Source organism: Sciurus carolinensis, chromosome 4, assembly GCF_902686445.1.
Source record: "Sciurus carolinensis chromosome 4, mSciCar1.2, whole genome shotgun sequence".
NCBI lineage: Eukaryota > Metazoa > Chordata > Mammalia > Rodentia > Sciuridae > Sciurus > Sciurus carolinensis.
In genome coordinates, this window is record NC_062216.1 from 88,802,311 (window position 1) to 88,822,459 (window position 20,149).

The 20,149-nt window shown below is 35.1% G+C and overlaps 1 protein-coding gene and 1 pseudogene across 1 annotated transcript in view; one reads left to right on the forward strand and one right to left on the reverse strand.

The window, feature by feature from the left end:
* Nucleotides 1–8,814: 8,814 nt before the first annotated feature.
* LOC124981986 (probable global transcription activator SNF2L2) lies at nt 8,815–9,579 on the forward strand (annotated as a pseudogene).
* An 8,536-nt stretch (nt 9,580–18,115) lies between these two features.
* C2cd5 (C2 calcium dependent domain containing 5) overlaps nt 18,116–20,149 on the reverse strand; it is a 91,694-nt gene continuing 89,660 nt past the window's right edge. The window contains 1 exon segment of the mRNA XM_047548727.1: nt 18,116–19,412. Coding sequence (XP_047404683.1) covers nt 19,281–19,412 — 132 coding nt within the window. The 3' untranslated portion in view covers nt 18,116–19,280.

A 20,149-nucleotide genomic window follows, 5' to 3' on the forward strand; every position in this document is an offset into this window, starting at 1 on the left:
AGTACATAGAAAACCTAAACAAACCAATATCATGCAATCAGATTGAAGCAGTCATTAAAAGATAAAAAAAAAAATAAAAAATAAAAACTTCAACAAAGCAAAACCCAGGATCGCTTGGAGTCACACTTAATCCTAATAGACCTTTAAAGAAGAACTAATGCCAGTGCTCCTCAAGTTATTCCATGAAGTATAAAGAGAGGGAACACTTCCAAATTCATTCTACAAAGCCAATATCACCCTGATACTAAAATCAGAAAAGAGCATGGCAAGGAAAGAAAACTACAGACCAATATCCTTGATCAACATAGATAATAAAATATCCTTAATAAAATATTAGTAAATGATATTCAGCATCACATAAAAAGATTGTACATCATGATCACATTGGTTTGATTCCAGGAATGCAAGGATAGTTCAACATATGCAAATCAATAAATGTTATATACCACTTAAATAAAGTAAAAAATGAAAATCACATAATCACCTTGATAGACGCAGAAAAAGCCTTTGTCACCTGGGTTAAATGGTAGTTCCATTCCAAGTTTTCTGAGAAATCTCTATACTTCTTTCCATAGTGATTACACCAATTTGCAGTCCCTCTAGCAATGTATGAGTAACTTTTTCCCCACATCCTTGCCAACATTTATTGTTACTTGTATTCTTGAAAATTGTCATTCTGACTGGAGTGAGATGAAGTCTCAGTGTTGTTTTAATTTGCATTTCTCTAATTGCTAGAGATGTTGAACATTTTTTCATATATTTGTTGCCATTCATATTTCTTCTTCTGTGAAGAAAATGTGGTATACATACACAATGGAATATTACTTGGCCATGAAGAGGAATGAAATTATGGCATTTGCCAGTAAATGTGTGGAACTGTAGACTATCATGCTGTGAAATAAACTGATCCCAAAAAACCAAAGGTCTAATGTTTTCTCTGATAGATGAATACAAACACACAATAAGGGGGAGGGATAAATACAAGTCCACAATATTAGACAAAGGGGAATGAAGGGAAGGAAGGGGAGATGGAAATAGGAATAACAGTAGAATGAATCGGACATAACTTTCTTATGTTCATATATGAATACATGACCAGCAAAACTGCAAAAATGGGATCCTAATTAGAATATTATACTCGTGTATGTTTAGTATGTCAAAATACACTCTACTATCATGTATACCTAAAAAGAACAACAAAGAAAAAGACTTTGACAAAATTCAACACCCATTCATGATTTTTTAAAAACCTAAAGAAACAGAATAGAAGGAACTTATTCAACATCATAAAGGTCATATAAGACAAACCAGAGCTGATATCATAATGAATGGGGCAAAACGGAAAGCATTTCCTCTAAAATCACAAACAGACAAGGATGCCCACTATCACCACTCCTACTTAATACAGTACTTGAAACTTTAGCCAAAACAATTAGGCAAGAGAAGGAAATAAAAATATTCAAATAGAGAAAAAAAGTCAAATTGTCCCTGTTTGCAGAATATATGATCCTAAACTTAAAAGATACTAAAGGCTCTACCTGAAGACTTCCAGAAATGATAAAAAAAAAAAAAAAAAAAAAAAATTCGGCAAAGTAACTGGATACAAAATCAACATACAAAATATGTATGTTCAATACACACATAGCTTTCCTTTAATCCAATAATGAATCTGCCAACAAAGAAATCAGGAAAAAAAATTCATTCACAATAGCTTAAAAAAATAAAATACTTAAGAATAAATCTAACCAAAGAGGTGAGAGACTTCTACAAGGAAAATCGCAGAACACTGAAAATAAGTAAATTGAGGAAGACTCCAGAAGGTGGAAAGAACTCCTTTGTTCAAGAATAGGCAGAATTAATATTGTTTGAAGGCCATCTTAGCAAAAGTGATATATAGATTCAAAGCAATACCCATCAAAATATCAATGATATTCTTCTCAGAACTAGGAAATAATCCTAAAATGTATGTAGAAGAACAAAAATCCAGGATAACCAAAGCAATTCTGAGCAAAAAGAGTAAAACTGAAGTTATCACAATATCTAACTTCAATTATCCTAAGAGACATAGTTAAAAAATGGGGAGGGGGGCTTGGTGCTGACATAAAAATAGACACATACACCATTCAAAAAGAATAGAAGACACAAAGACAAACCTACATAGCTACGGTCATCTGATTCTTGGCAAAACTTAGACTTCAGACAAGATAGCCTCTTTAACAAATGGTGCTGGGAAAACTGGATAGCCATATGCAAAGATTGAAACTAGATTCCGATTTCTCATCCTGTACAAAAGTAACTTGAAGTGGATCAAAGTTCTTGGAATAAAACCAGAAACTTTGCAATTTCTAGAAGAGAACATAGGGAAATACCACCATATAGAGACAGACAGTGATTTCTTCAATAGAAAGAATATCAAAAATCAAGAAATGAAATGGCATCAAATTAAAGAGATTTGCATAGCAAAGAAAACAATCAGCATCATGAAGAGAGAAGCTACCTAATGGGAAAATGTGAGTTTTTGCCAGTTACTCTTCCTACAGAGAATTAATATCTAAAATAAATGAAGAACTCAAAAGACTTGACACCAAACAAACAAATAACCCAATTGATAAATGGGCAAATGATTTAAACAGATACTTTTTTCTTTTCGTGTTGCTTTGAACCTAGTGTGTGCACATGCTAAGCAAGCACTCTATCAAGTGAATTATATCCCCAACCCCCTAAACAGATACTTTTTTTTTTTTTTGCAGTGCTGGGGATCGAACCCAGGGCCCTGTGCTTGCAAGGCAAGCACTTTACCAACTGAGCTATCTCCCCAGCCCCCAGATACTTCTTAAAAGAAGAAATACAAATGACCAACAACTGTATAAGAACATGTTCAGTATCTCTAGCCATCATGGAAGTGCAAATCAAAACTACACTGAGATTTCATTTCACTCCAGCTAGAATGGCAGATATCAAGAATAAATGCTAGCAAGTATGTAGAGAAAAAGGAACTATTGCATACTGTTTGTGGAAACGTAAATTAGTACAGCCACTAAGGAAAACAGCATGGAGGAATGGAACCACCATATGACCCAGCTATACCCACTCCCCAGTGTCTATCCTAAAGAAATAGTCAGTATAATAGGGATACATACATACCCAAGTTTATAGCCGCACAATTCACAATAGCCGAGTTATGGAAACAGTATGGATATTCTTCAACAGATGAATGGGTAAATAAGATGTGATATATATACATAATAGAGTTTTAATCAGCATGAAGAAGAAAGACATTCCCAGGTGTGGTGGCACACACTTATAATCCCAGTGACTCAGGAAGCTGAGGCAAAAGATTCCCAAGTCTGAGGACAACCTCAGCAAATCAGCAAGCCCCTCAGCAACTTAGTGAGACCCTGTTTCAAAATAAAAAACAAAAAGGACTGGAGTAAAGCACCCCTGAATTAGTTTACTCCCCAGTGCAAAAAAAAAAAAAAAAAGGGAAGAAAGAAATTATGTCATTTGCAGAAAAATGCATAGAACTAGAGAGCATTATGTTAAGCAAAATAAGCCAGACTCAGAGAGTTAAGGGGCATATGTTTCCTCTCATATGTGGAAGCTAGAGAGGGAAAAAAAAATTTTAAAGGGGGGGCGGGGTTCTCATGAAAATAGAAGAGAGACTTGTAAGGTAGAGGTAGAAAGAAGGATGGAAGGTCAAGGGGGGTACTGTGGAATGAAATTAATCAAAGTAGGCTATGTGCATAAACAAATATGCCACGAGACCCACTATTATGTAGAATTATTATTCACTAATATAAAAAGGTCTATTCCAAAAGAAAAGTTCAAGGTGAAGCAGCAAGTGTTCAAGGCTGAGGTAGAAGCTGCAGCAAGCTAATCAGAGGATTAGCTAGTGTGATGGATGAAGCCGGCTGCCCTAAAAATAACAGATCTTCAGTGTAAACCATCTTCTACTGGAAGAAGAGAATCTCATGGAACATTCTTACCTAGGAGGAGAAGTCAATCCTGTCTTCAAATCTTCAAGGGATAGACTGAGTCTCTTCCTAGGGGCTAATGCAGTTTGACTTTAAGGCAAAGTCAATGCTCACTGTCCATTCTGAAAATCCTAGGACCCTTAAGATTTGTGCTAACTCTACTCTGCCTGTGCACACTGTAGGGAACAACCAAGCCTGGATGACAGCACATCTCTTTACAACATGATTTACTGAATATTTTAAGCCCATGTTGAGACTTACCACCCAAGGGGGAAAAAGTTTTCTTTGAACATATTACTGCTCATTTCAGTACATATGGTCAGCCAAGAGCTCTGTTGGCAGTGCAAATGAGATTAATGTTGTTTTCATGCCTGCTATTACAACATCCATGCAGCAATCCATGGATCAAAGAGTAGCTTTTGACTTCAAAAGAAGAAATAAATTTCATGAGACTATAACTGCCAAAGTGATTTCTCTGATGGATCTGGGCAAAGTAAATTGAAAACCTTCTGGAGAGGACTCACCATTTCAGATGCCATTAAGAACATTCATGATTCAAGGAAGGAGGTCCAAATATCAACATTAACAGAGGTTTGGAAGAAGTCGATTCCAACCTTCACGAATGAATTTGAAGGGTTCTGGAGGGGATTTTGCATATGTGGAGGAAATAAAAATTTTAAGTGGAGCCTGAACATGTGACTGAATTGTGACAATCTCATAAAATTTTAACAGATGAGGGGTCTCTTCTGATCACTGAAGAAATTAAGTAGTTTCTTGGGATGGAATCTACTTTTAGTAAAAATGCGGTGGACATTGTTGAAATGACAACAAATGATTTGTACTATCACATAAACTTAGTTGATAAAGCAGTGGCAAGATTTGAGAGGATTGATTCCAATCTTGGAAGAAGTTCTACAATGGGTAAAATGCTATGAAGCTGTATTGTGTGCTACAGAGAAATCTTTCATGAAAGGATGAGTTGATCAATGCAGCAAACTTTACAGTTGTTTTATTGTAGAACATCAGCAGCGAATTAGATAAATGCAAATCAAAACTACTCTAAGATTTCATCTCACTCCAGTCATAATGGCAATTATCAAGAATACAAACAACAATAAGTGTTGGCAAGGATGTGGGGGAAAAGGCACACTCATACATTGCTGGTGGGGTTGCAAACTGGTGCGACCACTCTGGGAAGCAGTATGGAGATTCCTCAGAAAACTTGGAATGGAACCATCATTTGACCCAGCTATCCCACTTCTAGGTTTATACCCAAAGGACTTAAAATAAGCATACTACAGTGATGCAGCAGCTCAATTCACAAAAGCTAAACTATGGAACCAACCTCGATAAATGAATAAAGAAACTGTGGTATATATGCATAATGGAATATTACTCAGCCTTAAAGAAGAATGAAATTATGGTATTTGCAGGTAAATGGATAGAGTTGGAGAATAACATGCTAAGCAAAATAAGTCAATCCCAAAACACCAAAGGCCAAATTTTTTCCCTGATATGTGGATGGTGATCCATAATGGGGGAGAGCAGCAAGGGAAGAATGGAAGAACTCCAGATTGTGCAAAGGGGAGTGAGGGGAGGGGAGGGGGTATGGGGGTGGGAAAAATGGTGAAATGAGACAGACATTATTACCCGATGTACATGTATGATTATACAAATGATGTGATTCTGCATTTTGTACAATCAGAGAAAAGTTGTGCTCCATTTGTGTGCAATGAATTAAAATGCATTCTGTTGTCATGTATAACTAATTAAAACAAAATTTTAAAAAGAAATTAAAGAGTTGTAATCACCAAAAAAAAAAAAAAAAAGGAAAGAAAGAACATCAGCAACAACAACAAAAAAGAGGAACACCGCAAAGTGATAAAAGGCTCAATTCACCAAGAAGATATAATCCTAAATGCATATGCATGGAACAACAGAGCGTCAAAATAAATGAAGCAAAAAATAAACAGAACTTAAAGGTGAAAAATCTGCCACTATTCTTAAGACTTTGTCCTCTTAGTAATCAGTAGAACAAGTAGAAAGAAAATTAGTAAGGATACAGAAGTCTTAAATAGTACCATCAACTAATATGACCTAATTACTCTTTACAGAAAATGCCACCCAAAAGGAGTTCTGAGCATTTTTTCCAAGTGCATATGGAAAATTTACTATGATAGCTCACATTTTGGGCCTTAAAATAAGTGTCGGGCTGGGGCATTGCTCAGTGGTAGAGTGCTTACTTACCACTCCTCCTTGAATATGGAAGGTCCTGGGATCAATCATCCAGCACTGGAAAATAAAAATGTCTCAAAAAAATCTGAAGAGTTGAAATCATATAAAGCATATTTTCTTTTACTGATTCAGTGAGGCTGCCTATAGTCCCAGGTACTCAGGAGGCTAAAGCAGATGAATGGCTTAAGTCCAGGAGTTGGAGGGCAGACTGAGCAATACAAGTGAAAACCCGCTTCAAAAATAATAAATAAGTAAAAAGCAGGAGGAGAAATAGAGAAAAGAAGAAAAGTGCGGGAAGTATGTTATCTGAAAAAAATGAAGGTAAAACTCAACGACAGAAATATATCTGGAAAATTCCTGAATATGTGGCAATCAAACAATGTCCTTTCAAATAACTCGTATCAAATAAGAAGTTAGAGGGAAATTAAGAAATAGTTTGAAATGAATAAGTTTAAACATGATGTAAAGATTTGTGGATCAGTTTAAAGCAGGGCATAGAGGGGAATGTATCACAACAAGTGCTCACATTGGGAAAGGGAAAATACCTCCAATCCACAGCCTAAGCTTCTGCCTTAAACTAGAAGAAGAAGAGCAAATTAAATTAAAAGCATAAGGAAGGAAATAATAAAGATAGGAGCATAAATACTTAAAACATAAAACAAAAAAATAGAAATCAATAAAATCAAAAGCTGGTGTTTTTGAAAAGAGCAACAAGTGAAATGAACTTCTCACCAAACTGATTGAGATAGGAAGAGAGAAGACTCAAATTACCAATATCAGGAATAATAGAGGACATAGCTCGTAGATATTAAAAAAGTAAGCAAATATTATGAATGGCTCTCTGCCAGAAATTCAACAGTTTAGAAAAAATGGTCAAATTCCTTGAAAAACACAAAGTATCAAAGTTTATACAAAAAGAAAATAACTTGAATAACTATATATCTATTAATGAAATTAATTCCTAGTTAAAGACCTGCCAGTATGGAAAAATCAAGGCTTAGAAGTCTTTACTGGAAAATGCTATCACACATTTGTGGATCAAATAGTATCAATTATGGATAGACTCTCGCATAGAGTAGAAGAGGGAACATTTGATTCAGGACTTGAAAGTCAATGTGTCATTCTCCACATCAAAGAAGAAAAGCCATACAAACATCTCAATAGATGCAAGACAACAGCTGACAAAATTCAAAGAGCATCTTGGAAAAACCCCAATTTTTTATTTTTCTTTTGCAGTGCTAGGATTAAACCCAGGACCTTGTGCTTGCAAGGTAAGCACTCCACCAACTGAGCCATATCCCCAGCCTGAAAACATCTTTCTTAATGGTGGAAAACTGATTGTTTTTCCCCACAATCTGGAACAATGTTACAATGTACACTCAGCATTGTGCACTGTATCTAACAATTCATTAAAGTGATTATTAATAAGGCCAATTTAATAAAAAACAAGGAAAAATAAATAAAATCATCCTAATTGGAAAGGAAGAAGTAAAAGTGTCCCTATCACAATCATAACAATGATTAATCCAATGAGTCTACAAAAATTTACTAAAACTAATAAATGAATGCAGCATACAAGATCAGTATAAAATAATTATATTTATATATACTAAAAATGAACAACTGAAAATTAAAATAAAAAAGCAGTACCATTTTCAATAGGATTCTCCCCCAAATCTGAAATAGTTAGCAATTAAACAACAACAACAAAAAAATATTCAAGTCTTGTGCACTAAAAACCACAAAACATTAATGAGAGAAATAAATATGACCTACATAAACAAAGAGAACTATCATGAATGTGAATTGAAAAACTTAATATTGTTAAACTGTCTATGATCTTTAAGTTGGTCTATAGCATCAATATGAGCTCAATCGAAAATACCAGCAGGATTATTTTTAGATAAAAATTAAAAAGCCTATTCTAAAATTTCACATAAGGAATAGAGAACTGAGAAACTCTAAGAATAGCTTCATGAAGAATTTTTTTAAACGTGAACAAAGTTGGGGAACTCACACTCCTTGATTGCCAGAGTCACTAGGGAAGTTTACAGGAATCAAGACTGCATGGCATTTAAAACAGCCTGGATAAGTAATGGAACACCCATTAGAGTCCAGATATAGATCCAGATACATGCGGTCAGGCAATGTGCAACAGAGTGTCAATTTAGTTCAACATGGAATAGTCTTTTCAATAAATTATGCTGGAGTAATTAGACATCCATATGCATAAAGAAATAGATAAACGGATGTTGACCACCTATACTAGCTAACTTGAAGTGATTAGACACCTAAATGTGAAGCCTAAAACTCTAGCTTCCAGATACTCTTTGTTATTGTGTATTAGGCAAAAATCTCTTAGGTAGAACACAAAGAGCATGAACCACAAAAGAGAAAAATGACCCAGAACAAAGACACCTGGAGGCAAAGAGGATGTGAACTATTTTAAAGAACATGGAAGATGTCAATTTGGAAAAATGGGAGAGAGAAAAAGATGAAGAAATGTGGATAAATATCCTGCAAAGGAAGATAAGGAAAAAAACTAAGAAGAGAAGAGACTGAAGCTATCACCAAATCGCCCACCTCCCAACAACAACAACAACAAATGACAAGGCAGATGAACACCATCATTGATACTGTGATAAAGTACAAAGATGGTTCAGGACCACGGCTCAGCGAGGTCTTCATTCAGTAACCTTCCAGGAAAGAGTGATCATAATACTGTGAATTAATTAGGTAGTCAGTAAATTTCAAAAAAGAATAATTAAAGGAAAGAATTCATAATCCTACATCCCAGAGCCTGGGAGACCTGGAGAAAGAGGTCATGCTTCTCTGCACAACCCTTGGACCTTCAAGTTGGAAGGACCCCAGGTCAATGGAGACTCCATCTTAAGAGTGCTTTGCAGAAAACTGCCAAAGAAGAAGAGTGTGAGGAGGAGAGCAATGAGGAGGAGGAGCGGAAGGGGAATCAGAATCTGAGGCAAAGTCTGTTAAGGTGAAATCAAACTCAGCTAAAAAGCTGAGAAAGTGGAAATCGAAGGGAGATCTGTAGAGTTAGAGGGAAGGGACTGGGGGAGGGAGGAGGAGAGGGAAAGGGGAGATACTGGGGAAAGATAATGGCCAAATTACATTGTTAAATTTTGTGAATGTGTGAATATGTAAATCCCAACATTATGTACAACTATAATGCATCAATAAAATATGGGAAAAATTTTTTTAATTCTTTTAAAATTGAGAAAGCCTAAACAACGAAAAAGGCAAGAAAAGGCCAAATCGAGGAAAACCCAGACCCATAATAAAAGATTTTGACAGCAATGAAGAAGAGAATGAAAACGAAGAGTTAGAAGTGAGTGGAACTGATGATGAATGATCTACAGGGACCTTTTCATAACAGAACTGAATGCCTTCCCCCCTCGTCTCTACCCAGTGAATGCACTGCCGTCTATGAACTCATCATCTTCAACTTGCTTTAGAACAGTGCCCAGCAAACATGAAATAATGCTGAAAAACACACACACACAAATATTTGTAACATGTTGTGACCAAATACACCTTAAAGATTCAAAATTTAAAACAAAAGCTTTTGATGGAAAATATGGGGGCAGATAGTATATTTCTGAAGGTGGGTCTAATTTGGTAATGGTTTGATTGTGCCTGGTTTTAATCACCTGTTCAGATAAGATTTTTGCTTGTGTAGCATTAATAATTGATAAAAAGCCATTAAAACTCCCTGGCATTTTATTTTTCATCAGGCAATTTTCAAGATTTTAAATTTGTCTGGCATTTTTTTTATTCTGTGGAATATATAAGCAACTTTAATAAGGATAAAGGTTCAGTAGTTAGATTCAGTAACATATACCATTTTTCCATTTTATGTTCTATGATCTGAAAAACAATTGCTTTTGGAACAGTATATGATTTATGTCTATTGTAAACATTGCTTAATTTTTTTGTTCTCGGTTTAAAAAAAATTTTGTTGAAAGTGCTATAGAATCTGTATAGAGTAATGGATGGCTTCATTTGTCTACCTGATCTCCTGTGTTACCAGTGTGTATTGTCTCCTTCTCCCTACAGTGAACTTAATCTTTTCTTTCTTTGCACAAAGTCTTTGGTTACAAGTCATAAGCCTGAGTCAAACAAAATTTCAGTAATTTCAAAGAATATGCTACTGGAGCTTTCCTAATAAATAGATGATTTAGCTCAAGAAAAAAGAAAAAAATGATGAATTGGACTTCATCAAAATTAAAAACTTTTCCTTAAAAGACAACGTTAAGGGAATGCTAACACAATCACAGGCTTAAAGAAAATGTTTGCAAAACACATATTTTATTTAAAAAGAAAAGATGGCATCCTTAATACATAAGAAACTCAAAACTCAATTCAAATACAACCAAATCTTCATGATAGTGAGATGTACCTATCAAAATAGTTTAAAACAACCAAATTGAGAACATCAAGTGCTGGTAATGATGCCAAGCAATAAGGACCCTCATACATTGTTAGTGAGGATGCAAAACAGTACAGTTAATTTGGAAAAATTTGGCATTCTCACATCCAGTTAAACATATGCATCCCATATGACACAGAAAGTCATCCCTTGCTTTCCCTATCTCAAGGACCTTAACCTTGATCATATCTGCAAAGTCTCTTTTGTCATACTATATAATATGTTCACAGGGGAATAGGTCATGGACATTCTTGGGGATCTATTCTTCTGCCTTCCATAGATACTTAGTGATTGATCCAAGAAAAATGGAAACTTAAGCCCACAGAAAAACCTGTACATAATTTTCCAAACTTTTATTAATAATCTCCAAACACTGGAAACAACCAAATGCACAGTGGCTGGTGAATTAATAAAGAAATTGTGGTGCATCCATACAATGGAATACTAATCAGAAAAAAAAAAGGGAATAAGAACTGCTAACACATGCAATAACAGATGTCTCTGAAATGCATTTGCTGACCCACAAGGCAACATTCTGTATGAGTCCACTTATAAAACAATGTTGAAAAGGTAAAATTATGGAAACAAAACACGGATCATCAGTTGCCAGAGGAAAAGTGTTGGCAGAGGAAATTAATTGCAAATGAATATGAAGCAGTTTTTTAGTGTGATGGAAATGTTCTGTATCTGCTTCTGGTGATGGATGAACAACCACAGTATCTTTCAAAATTCAGAGGATTCTACATTCAAAAAAGGTAAAAATTTTTGTATGTAAACTTTACTTCCATAAGCCCCAACAAATTTTACCTTTTAAGGAAAGATTTGTTAAAACAGAAGTCAAAATACATATGAAATTAAATACTTAAAAGGTTAATAAATTTTACCATATTATGACCTTCTTCAAATGTAAAGACATGAACAGATGAAGTTTAATAAAGGATACCAGCAAGCCCTGTGGCTGTTACCAGAAGATCATCTTGACATTTCTAAGTTCCCTTGGAATCCCCTCACATGGCTCCCTCTGGAGAGCAGGGGTAAGGTTTCTGGAAGCACTCAAGAACACGGCTAAGATATGGCAGATTCCAGAACCAAATGTAAGATGGACTTCCTTGGGTTTCCTGGCCCTCTGGGAGCCAGCCACAATTGACAAGTAAGAGAGCTGAGCAATAGGAATGGGGCATGCTTCCTTGGAAGAAGTAGGTGTCTATGGCCTAACGTATCCTGGAAGCCTGTGAAGGAGTCTTGGCTGGAATGGAGCCTTCTCATTGCTGTGTGGAGACCACTCCCACAGGACATCACAGGATAGTGAGGAGCAAAGAAAACAGCTAACCAAGGTGGTATGGGGACTGGATTTAACCCTTTGAGAGTAGCGCTGAGCCTCTGGAGTTCTTGGAGAATTTCATAAGTAAAGTCATGCTCAGAGGTGGGAGATTCTGGACTTATGCTGACTAGGTGGAAAATTGGAAAAATATTAAGACATTACTGTAATCATATCCTGAGTATATAGAGCATTTCCTGTTAAATGTTGCTACAAAGGCACAACTAGAGATTAATGCTCTATCTGAAGTGCGTGTGGTAAAGATTTTCTCCTAATCTGTAGGCTCTCTCTTCACATTATTGATTGTTTCTTTTGCTAAGAAGCAGCTTTTCAGTTTGAATCCATCCCATTTGTCGATTCTTAATTTAACTTCTTGCACTTTAGGGGTCTTGTTAAGGAAGTCAGATCTTAGGCCGACATGGTGAAGATTTGGACCTACTTTTTCTTCTAGTATGCACAGGGTCTCTGTTATAGTGCCTAAGTCTTTGATCCACTTGAGTTTGGTGCAGGGTGAGAGATAAAGGTTAAATTTCATTTTATTACATGTGGCTTTCCATTTTTCCCAGCATCATTTGTTAAGTAGGCAATCTTTTCTCCAGTGAATATTTTTGGCACCTTTGTCTAGTATGAGATAACTGTATTGGGTGGGTTTGTCTATGTCTTCTAACACCAAAAAAAAAAAAAAAAAAAAAAAAACTTAACACCAATAAAATGAATAATCCAATCAATACATGGGCTAAGGAACGAAAAGACACTTCACAGAAGATATACAAACAACAAATACATGAAAAATGTTCAACATCTCTAGCAATTAGAGAAATGCAAATCAAAACTACTCTAAGATTTTGTCTCACTCTAGTCAGAATGGCAATTATCAAGAATAGAAGCAACAATAAGTGTTGGTGAGGATGTGGGGGAAAGGATGCACTCACGCATTGCTGATGGGACTGCAGATTGATGCAACCACTATGGAAAGCAGTATGGAGATTCCTCAGAGAACTTGGAATGGAACCACCACTTGACACAGCTATCAAACTCCTTGGTCTATACCCAAAGGACTTAAAATAAGCATGCTACAGTGACGCAGCCACATCGATGTTTATAGCAGCTCAATTCACAATAGCTAAACTATGGAACCATCCTAGATGCCCTTCAATAAATAAATGAATATAGAAACTGTGGTATATGTAGGCAATGGAATATTACTTAACCTAAAAAAAGAATGAAATTATGGCACTTGCAGGTAAATGGATGGAGTTGGAGAATATCATGTTAAGCGAAATAAGTCAAACCCAAAAAACCAAAGGCTGAATGTTTTCTCTGATATTCGGATGCTACTTCACAATAAGGGTGGGCGGGTGCTAGGGAAGAATAGAGTTACTTTAGATTAGGTAGAGGGGAGTGAAACGAGGGGAAGGGGTGTTGGGGGTAGGAAGGATAGTAGAGTTAAACAGACATTATTACCTCATGTACATATATCACTACATGAAGGATATGATCCTATAATATGTACAATCAGAAAAATGAGAAATTATACTCCATTTATGATTTATTAAAATGCACAAATGCATTCTTTCAAGTATAACTAGAATAAATTTTTTTAAAAAAACACAACTATATGACAATGTTTTACTTTATGTATCTCCATACTTCCGTATTTATAAGAATTTTTATTAGTTTTCTTTCCCTACCATAATTATCACAACCTTGGTGGCTTAACACAAATTTGTTATTGCAGTAGGTTAAAACTAATATGGTGTAACAGACTGAAATCAATTCACTGGTAGGAGTGCATTCCTTTCTGGAGGCTCTGGGGAAAAATCCATTTCCTGGCTCATTTGCCTTCTTTGCAGAATTCAGTTCCTTACAGTGTAGAACTGAGATCCCTGTTTCCTTTCCAGCTGTTAGCCAGGGCCATTCCCAACATGAAGAGGCACCCACATTCTTGGCTTATAGTTCCCTTCTTCCTTCTTCAAAGGCAGCAATGGCAGGTTGAGTCCTCCTAACACAGATTCATTCCCGCCTCTCCCTCTTTCTTCTCTCTCTCCCCGACTTCCTTTTCTACCTCCCTTTTCAAGATTGATGTGATTAGACTCTAAGACCCTCCCAGATCAACCATGATAATATTCCCAACTCAAGGTCCTTAACCTTGATCACATCCACAGTGTATTTTGTCATGTCATGTAATATATGCACAGGGGAATAGGATGAGAAGATCTATGGGGACCCATTATTCTGCCTACTGTAGATACTTTCAGGTTTTTTAATATTTAAAATATTATCTTTTAAACTTCAGTGAACAAATGCTTGATTCCTACAGACCTAAAACTCTTACTTCAAAGAGCAGAGGAATCATTTTATTTTTCATATTCTGCCTTTAAAATATAGGCTGTGTTGAAGAGTATGTGGAGAAAAGGAAAGCCTTGCACCGTTGGTAAGAATATAAATTATTATAGCCATTATGGAGAACACTATGGAGCTTTCTCAAAAAATTAAAAATAGAAGTACCATATGATCCAGTAATCTCACTACTGGGTATACATCCAAAAGAGAAGAAACCAATATGTTGAAGAGACATCTGCACTCACTCCCATGTTCACTCCAGTGTTATTCACGATAACCAAGATATGGAATCAACTGCGGTCCATCAATTGATCAATGAAGAAATGCAGTCTATATACACAATGGAATACTACCACTAAGCCTTATCAAAAGAAGGAAATCTATCATTTGTGACAGACTGGATAAACCTGGAGGACAGTGTGTTAAATGAAATAAGCCAGGCACAAAAAAGACAAACACTGCATGATCTCACTTATTTGTAGAATCTAAAAAAGTTAAGCTCATAGGAGAAAGTGTAGCTATCAGAGGTGGGGAGTTGGGAGAGATATTGGTCACAGGATACAAAATTTCAATTAGGAGAAATAATTTCGAGAAATCTATTATGTACGTGGTGACTACAATTAGTAACAATGTGTTATATTCTTGAAAATAGTTGAAACAGATTTTAAGTGGTTTCACTGAAAAAAAAAAAAAAAGTGAGATAATGCATGTTAATTGGCTCTATTTAGCCATTCAGCAATGTATACATATTTCAGAACATGTATAACCTTAAATATATACAATTTTGCCAATTAAAATTTTTCTAAAAAATACATAATTTTAATATATTCTTTATATATATATGTGTGTGTGTATATATATATATATATATATATATATATATATATATATATTCATGTAATCAAAATACCTTGGCTTTCCTATCAGGAAAAAAAAAAGGCCAAACTTTTAGAATACTCTTTACCCCGCATTGCAAATGTTTTTCTTTAGTCCATTTCCTTATCTAACTTGGGGTCAATGAAGTAATTTCCACAAAACTCTTGAAGTAGAATGTTAAGTTTCATGTGTGTGTTTATTTTTCTTTTAAGAAAAAGATCCAGAGCTTCAATCAGATTTTCTGTACGCATTTGTAAATATGGCCATGAGCTGGCATAACATTTGTCAGTGACAAACTACCTACAGGGTGGTGGATCCCATAATATTGGCATGGAGCTGAAATATTACAATCACCTAATGGCATTTTAGCCAATCTAATGCCATAGAACAATGTATTTGTGGTGATACTGGAGTAAACTACTCTGCCTGTTGTATAAACTGCACTGCCTGTTGTATAAAAGTACAGAATATACAATTATACACAGTACTTAGTACTTAATAATGATAATAAATGACTTACTGGTTTGTGAATTCACTGTACTATATTTTTGCCATTAAAAGGCACTCATATTGATTTAAAAAATGAATTTAGTATAAAACTGGATGCCATGAGGTGGGGCAGTACAGTGGGGAAAGGACAGGTTTTGGGTGTTCCTGATCCAAACTAAAACTGCTAAGTGGGTGATGACACTTACAGAAGGGAAGGGGGGGAGGGGAGGAGGAGGAGGAGGAGGAGGAGGAGAAGAAATAGTGAAAGATAATTTGGTGACAAACCACTGAGATAAGAATCCAGGATGTCTTAAACTTGATGAACTTTCAAGATGGTCCAAAAAATCAAGAGAAGGAAAGTCATCTTAACTAAGGGAACCTAAAAAAGAAAAGATAGTCACATTATTCATAACAAAACTCAAGTATGGATATGGTAAGGGTTACCATAAACTATGTGGATAGACAACAAAGAGGAAAATTTTTTCAAACTTACGACAGATTACATATGAGAAAAAATCAACCCCACAAAAGAGAAAAAGTGCAAATTCAACTGAAAAATAGTCTATTCATACTGGCCAAAATGTGCATCATGGATGCAGTTCAAAAGCATTAAGTGAAAATTGCCAAGTACAAGAATCCGTTTACATGGAAGGGGGAGTAGTAGATTGACTGCAAAGGGACAATAGGAAACTTCCCCCTTTAAGAGTTGGCATCTTGCTGTGTTGCCCAGGCTGCTTTCAAACTTGCAGGCTCAAGGATTTCTCCCTTCTCAGTCTCCAGAGTAGCTGGGATACAAGAGTATACCACCAATGCCTGACCGAGAACTTTCTTGATGATGGAAGTGTTGTGTATCTCACCTATACAGCTAAATCTATTTGTCAAATCTCAAACTATGCACTTAAAATGGGTGTTTTACTGAATGTAAGTTATACCTCACTTAGAGGGGCTAGGAGGGATATGATGGCCAAAAAGACAGGTGAAAGGTAAAAAATAATACCTATTTAAAAATATATAAATGCATAAGTGGGATCATACACACCATTTGTAAGGTGTTATTTTTACCTTTTATCTAGTTTTCTAATCCATTACATACCTCCCCATCACTGTTAATAACCTATTATGCAGCCTCAGATGTTTTAAAACATCTCTAAGTGAGGTATTGCTTACATTCATCTATTTAAAACGATAGTTTGAAGCTTGACATTTTAATAGATTCAGCCATGGAGCTGATTTATGTAACACTTTCATCAAGAAAGTGTATGCATTAAAAAAATAAACTGCCCACAGTCCGACACTGCAATCCAACACAGGCTTCAGTATTTCCAAAGACTAAATACAAACATGTTCATTTCGGATGATTGTTTCTGGGGGGTTCCACACAAGCAGTTTGTGGAGCATAGGTAACATTCAGTCTTTCTGAAAAGACCCACTGTTGGTATAGATCAATCATGCTTTGAAGGTAGCCCACAATAAGTGCTCAGGTGAAGTGCAAGTGGCCAGGCTGCAAGCCTGAGTAAAGAAACTCCAACTTTGACAGAAATGGTCTGGGTCTCTGATGAATTGCAAATTGTTCACACTGAAATGAAGATGTCACTGTTTCTTTCATGGTTTCCTTCAAATATTAGCAATTATGTATGTGTACAGGACATGACACAAAGTAAGCACTCAATTAGAAACAGTTGCATTATTTTTCCTTTGCCTTGATAGGACTCTGGAATATTCAAGGTTATTACAAAATAGCTACTCGAAAACAAATGGATGCCTGAATGAAATTATGGCCAAAGAGCCAACTGTTTCCTGACTGAACATCTCTCAACTCTTCTGAAAGGCTACCTTCCATTCTAAGTTGCACTCACATTCCTCACTGAGTATAGGTTTTCGACCAGATTACCTGTGCTTGAACCTTGGCTCTACTATTCATTGTCTTTGAGAAACTCACACACACTACTCAACTTCCTAAACTACAACATGGAGCTAACATCAGGGCTTCTATAAAGATTAAAAGGGTTAATTAAAAAAATTAGACTGACTTGCGTATAGTGAGCATTCAATAAACATTAGTAATTGCTTAAAATAATATATAACACATTTTACAAATTATTTGGTTTTGCAACCAAATTTGCAGGTCTATGGAAGCAGGAACTTATTTTTGTTCACCATCTAAAACTATGTCCTGCAATCTAGTAGACTTTCAGTACACAGTTGCTGAATGAATGCCAACCTACTAGATGGTGAAAGGGTCACAATTATATACCCACTCCTCCAAAATTAAGACCAGGGGCTTGCATATAATAAAAGTGCACAACAGATGTTTGTTGATGGAAGGATTAAATGGAGACGATAAGATGGTTATGTGATTCAGAAAACTGACAGTACTTTATCCAAGAGTCAAATAAGAGATTAAGGAACATTTCAGTTTGCCTTTATAAATTTATTTAAAAAATAAAATTATAAACAAAATACAGAAAAATATTGACACCTGTGATAAACAAGGAAATGACTAATCCTTAGGGCAGCTTGTTGGAGAACAAAATCATGAGTTTTATAAAGAAATTTTATTGTGCAAAGGAGAAATATAATATCTAAGATTCATTTACAATGGGCATTTGGCATTGACAAAAAAAAGTATTCCTATGTATACATTCAATATTCTGCAGCATATTTACTTCAATTTACATTTCCAAATTCTATGCCAAATACACTCTAACTCATTATCAAAAATTTCTAAGATACTACTAAAATTCTGTATATTTGGTAGGAGTGTAATATTATTTTACTGGAAAATAGGTTTTATGGTCCTGCTAGATCAACTGTATTTTTACTACTTCAATAAAATTCACTAATGTTTTCTTCCCACCTGAAGCAAAGTCTCTTCCAGACAAATTAAATATTAACTCAAATGTGGCCAGTTATGAAATTATATAATAAATTTTTCCTCCCTCTTTGGAGATATTAAAACTTTTCAATGAAAAGATATCAGTTTTAATAAATTACTTTTTCTTTTACAGTAGTTAGAGGTATTTCAGATTCAAGTTGCAGAATTTTAACTTCTTTCTAAAAGATGGCTGAAAGCACCTCCCCAATGAGAGTTATTACCACATTCCTCATCAAAACAAAACACACTAAGAAACCCACACAGTAGTTTTCTGAAAACTTTTCTCAATTTTCCCTACATTTCTCAAATCTATTATTTATTCATTAATAATCTGAGAATTTCTTGCTTAGTTTTTCTGAATTATATAAGGTAGCTATTCTAGTTTGCTGATAATCCTCCCATTTCTTTTTTAAATTATGATTTTATTAAAATCAACATAAATTACAAATAACTTTCATCTTTGCTACAGTTCACTTAGAAATTTATTTTAACTTATTGAAGGCAGAAGATTTCATAGAGCCTGTCTAATAGACTTGGCAAACAAAACGTCAAGATTAGAAATTCTCATGCCTCCAACAGATTCCAGACAAAATCTATGCATAATGTATCAATTCTTTCTTAACTATCTCAAATTAATTTCACTTTTTTTGTCTATGACGATAATGACAAAACAATGGAGATAGATGAATCTCATTGAGGCGAGCTCTTTCTTTCCTATTTTCTTCAGGTTGTAACTTCTCCTCCAGTACATAATGGCTGGCAGTTGGCAGTAGGTTGCTGAGCTGATACCACTTCTAAGTCTGATTCACGAACAAAAATCACTGCATCACCACTTACATTTATAAGACACTGTGCCTATAAGAACAAACAGGACAGGTTCAATTACACTTAACAATATGTTCATATGCTTCTGTAATACAGGGACAGTATTGTACAGCAAAAAAAAGCACAGGCTTATAAATCACTAGGAAAAAAACTAACTAACTCAAGAGACGAATAAGAAAAGAATGAGAGGACAATTCTCAGGAAAAGAAATTCAAAAAGCCTAGAAACATACGAAAAAATATTCGCGATACATATACTGGCAAAAATAAAAATAAAGGTAGAGGTTCAATATTACCAAGTGTTGGCAAAGACATGGGGCAATATAAACACATTTAACATTTCTGGGGGAAGGGGGATGTACAACCACTTTGGAAAGTAATCTGGTGATATGAAGCAAAAAAACTGATATGCCAATCTCAATCTTATTCTCAAGCATTTGTCAACATGTATATAAAATACACATACTATATATACATATTTTTTCATGCCCTAGAGAAAAATTGTGGACATGTATATGAAAAAAATTAATAAATGACTTTCACTGCAGTGTGTTTGTAATAAAAAAAATAGGAAACAGCCTAAATAAATTATGGAATATTCAAATGAACTAAAAGTTCTACGAACGTGGATAGAGCTCCTAAGTGTCATGATGAATTAATGAAAATAAATAGAATGTGCAAAATAATCTCAAAGGAGGGAAACTTCAGCAGTATCTAAGAAAACTACAAAGGCCTATGCTTTGACCTAGCAATTTTCTTTTAAGGAAT